General features: G+C 35.4%; 1 protein-coding gene across 1 annotated transcript; it reads right to left on the reverse strand.

The window, feature by feature from the left end:
• Positions 1-425: 425 nt before the first annotated feature.
• Positions 426-3,118, reverse strand: LOC120089983 (adenylyl-sulfate kinase 3-like). The gene is made up of 7 exons (XM_039047438.1): positions 2,698-3,118; positions 2,093-2,233; positions 1,658-1,807; positions 1,465-1,583; positions 1,285-1,369; positions 1,014-1,060; positions 426-816 (listed from the first exon to the last, which is right to left on the reverse strand). Exons 1-7 carry the CDS (start codon positions 2,954-2,956, stop codon positions 727-729), a joined length of 891 nt encoding a protein of 296 aa, XP_038903366.1. The 5' UTR covers positions 2,957-3,118; the 3' UTR covers positions 426-726.
• Between the last annotated feature and the right edge of the window lie 495 nt (positions 3,119-3,613).

Raw genomic sequence — 3,613 nt, forward strand, 5'->3', positions numbered from 1 at the left:
AAACTTCAAAATAAAAAATTTCATAATTATCAAACAAAACCTAAATAATTTTTTTATTACTTTTTCTACGGTACTTGTCAATGTATATATACCGGTCATACAATAGAAAATTGTAAAAATCATTTTCTTTTGTAAATTACTCTTTACACACACTTTTCTCTCACTAATCTTTTTCTTTACACATAGATATCATCCACTAACTCCTCTCCACCAGTTCCTTTTAGGTCTCTTTTATATGCACATTTTAGTAATTACCACTAATCTCTACACTCTCTAATTGGTCTCTCCACACACTCACTAGTCTACTCTTATGCACAAGACAACAAATAGAATTGTGGAAATTTGAATCTTCGACATCGAAAAAAAATAGTACGAAAGTGAGTAGATATGATGCCCTCTTTTTGTATGCATACAAAAGAGAGAGATTGAGATTAACTTATGGTTTCATCAAAAATATCTGATATACTTTTTGTATAAAACATTGAACCCTGTTTCAAACAACTCTATATTACATTATACAGATCAACCTTTTTCAGACAACATTCTACACCAAACCTTCATTCCTATCTGTATCCAGAAAAGAAGTGGACAAAGAAGAAGCAAATTAGATGTCACAAAACAAATAAACAAAGCCAAAAGCAAGTTAAGTGGATTTGCTCTAAAATAGAATAAAAATTTCAACCAAAACTTCAGTTGTTAAAAGCCCCTTTTCGCATAAAGTTTGAGTTAAGCCTGCAGGAAGCCCTTCTGCTCTAGGTAACTCAGTACTTTCCCTGCCATCTCACTTGGGGAACCTCCATTGTGTTTCAGTAATATCTGAAAACCCAAAAAGTTCAAAAGGGTCTCCCAATCAGATTCAAAAACAATGTCTCATTCATAACACAACCAGTTATATTCATAACTAACCATCAACATATACTGCAAAAACATTTACTTTCAATGTAGTAGAAGCATTGATCTTTGCAAGAATGTTTAAAGAGATGTTTTCATTTTCCTCCAGAATTTGGAATTACCTCACAATTCAATGGTACTTCATATGGATCATCGATACCAGTAAAGCCTGCAAGAATATGACTTTGTTCAGTTGATAGACGAATTACGATGATTCTGAGCATGTACAGTTAACTTAAGTCCATTCGACAATATCTTCAAGTCAAAATTTAGGTTGTCAAAGTTAGGGGCTAAAATAAGATTAAAGTAATGCTCCAATCACACCAAAAAAAAAGTGAGAATTAACAAGATCACCAAGTAAATCTAAGAAAGATGTTAACAAGTTGCAGTGACCTTTGATCTTCCCTGCCCGTGCAAGCTTATACAGTCCTTTTGCATCTCTAGCTTCACAAACTTCAAGAGGAACATCCATGAACACCTATATATTTTTAGCACATTTTTTGTCATATACATTTCAGATGCAAGGTAAGAACCCTGCTCAAAATCTATAGTATGCATAAAATGAAGAGATACCTCGATAAAGTATCCATCAGGCAAAATGGCACGACAGGCGTCTCGATCCCTTCGATATGGGGATATCAAACTAGCAATGCAAATAACTCCAGCATCTGCAAACAGTTTTGCAACCTCACCTAATTTATGGAAGAGGTATAATTAGCAATCATGAACAGCCCAATCCAAAGTGTTGTAAATGAACCGAACTTACCGACCCTCCTTATATTCTCAGCACGATCTTCTGCTTTAAAACCGAGGTCACGATTCAACCCATGCCTGACATTGTCCCCATCAAGAATATACGCCAACTTTCCCATTTTGTATAAGCTTTGACTCAAGGCACAGGCCACAGTGCTCTTCCCTGCAAGTTAGCTAAGCATATTTAGAAAAATTGGGCCGGGTCCAAAATGTCCCAAACCCAACTTAAATATTTCAGGCCAAATTTTTTGCTATCCTTTTCACAAAATCATTTAAAAAATGACCTGAAAAATCATATTCAAATATTTCATGGTTGGGTTTGGTCTATTATCCAAACCTGTTCATTTGAAGACAATCTAAACTATAGATTCTCTAAACCATGATTATTACATAAAAATTTAATAACCATTAAGCTGTAAAAGCAAAAGGAAAAGGTTAAATGACAAACCTGAGCCACTGAGACCTGTGATCCATATGACACAACCTTTCTGTTTGAGAAGGCTCTGTTTTTCATTCTTTCCAACTGAACATTCATGCCACTTGATATTGGTAGAATTTCCTACTGTGGATAACACTCCATGATTTTTTCCTGATTGAAAAGCATCTTAGTAATCTATATAGCTTAAACTACAGAAGATAAACTCACACCATGAAGAAAAAAATAAGACACCACAATATAAGCCTATGCCAACATAGAAACAATTCAAACATTCTGCAATTAAATCAGCATTCCAATAAATCAAAGAGTTTCAACGTCAAATTGTAAATTTGTAGACAAATTATGAAAATGTCAATGACAATATAACTAATATCTGCATAAATACAAACAAAAAGGTTCTTGCTCTTCCAATTATCTTATTTCCACTATCTAATGAATCAAACTAGACAACCAAAACACCGGCAATTTCAATGAGATGTTTCAAAGGGAAGGTCCCACATCTTACATTACGTTAAGAATCTCAAGAAGCAAAAAATAACAGATATTCCGATTCAACCAAAATCAAAGTCCCTGAATCAAGATTATATCAAAAGACATAAAAATTGAAGCAATACCCGAGTTCCCAGCATGTCCATTGCCCAAGGTAGTATCAAACTCAGTCTCGCATTCACTCTTACCCAAACCATCGACCTTCCCATTAACAATCACCACCCTCGAATCCTTCTTCTCAACCCCATCCCGCCAAACCACCGACGATCTGAAGCTAATCCTATCTGGAAACCTCGCGAACCCAATCGCCGACGGCGAAAAGGATTGGTGATGGAGCGATGGCGGCAGAAAACCCGGCAACGAAATTCCCCCAATCGCAACCATATTTCACACACATCTCAAAAGGGAAACACCATTGATAGAAAAATAAATAGAAAAACTAAAAAAGAAATCGAGTGATGAAATCAAGGGAAAATGGGATGCCATAATTGGTCGAATGGCGGAGAGGCTCTCCTGTTCTTGTCCGCCATAATAATTAATGACCGGTGGAGATCCAACCTCTTCTTTTTTTTTTAATGAAGTCATTCTCAATTAGAAATAATGTCAAAAAAAAAAAAAAAAAACAAGAATCACGAACCCTTTTGGCGATGACCCCTCGTTTTGAACCTTTGATTTAGATTCTTCTTCTTCCCTGAAATTTATGAACCGTAGAAGAAGAATGCGGAGCCGGAGCCTGCGGAACAGCGAGCCGTCCGGAGAAGAAGACGAAAAAGAGAACGACGACGTTTACAGTCCGCCGAAAGAACGCAATAAATGTGTGCGAGTTGTCCCGACACGACGTGAAATTTTAAAATTATTAAATNATAATGACTGAATTGACTGACCTAAAAAACACTATTTATATATATATATACATATATATTATGATAATTTAGGAATATTCCGACTTGATATTTAATTTGGATTTTAGGACTTAGGAGAATATCTCTGATGTGACGAATATGAGCATAACTCAATTGACATAGTACTTGTATCATCAAT

This window comes from Benincasa hispida, chromosome 11, assembly GCF_009727055.1.
Source record: "Benincasa hispida cultivar B227 chromosome 11, ASM972705v1, whole genome shotgun sequence".
In the NCBI taxonomy this organism is placed as follows: Eukaryota; Viridiplantae; Streptophyta; class Magnoliopsida; order Cucurbitales; family Cucurbitaceae; genus Benincasa; species Benincasa hispida.

Bases quoted from the DNA above. Each gene is read 5' to 3' on its own strand.
- LOC120089983 (XM_039047438.1), bottom strand. From the start codon at position 2,956: ATGGTTGCGATTGGGGGAATTTCGTTGCCGGGTTTTCTGCCGCCATCG. The intron at 1,584-1,657 runs GTAAGTTCGGTT...TCCATAAATTAG, and splicing joins TGAGAATATAAGGAGGGTCG to GTGAGGTTGCAAAACTGTTT. The intron at 817-1,013 runs GTAATTCCAAAT...TTGGGTTTTCAG, and splicing joins AAGTACCATTGAATTGTGAG to ATATTACTGAAACACAATGG.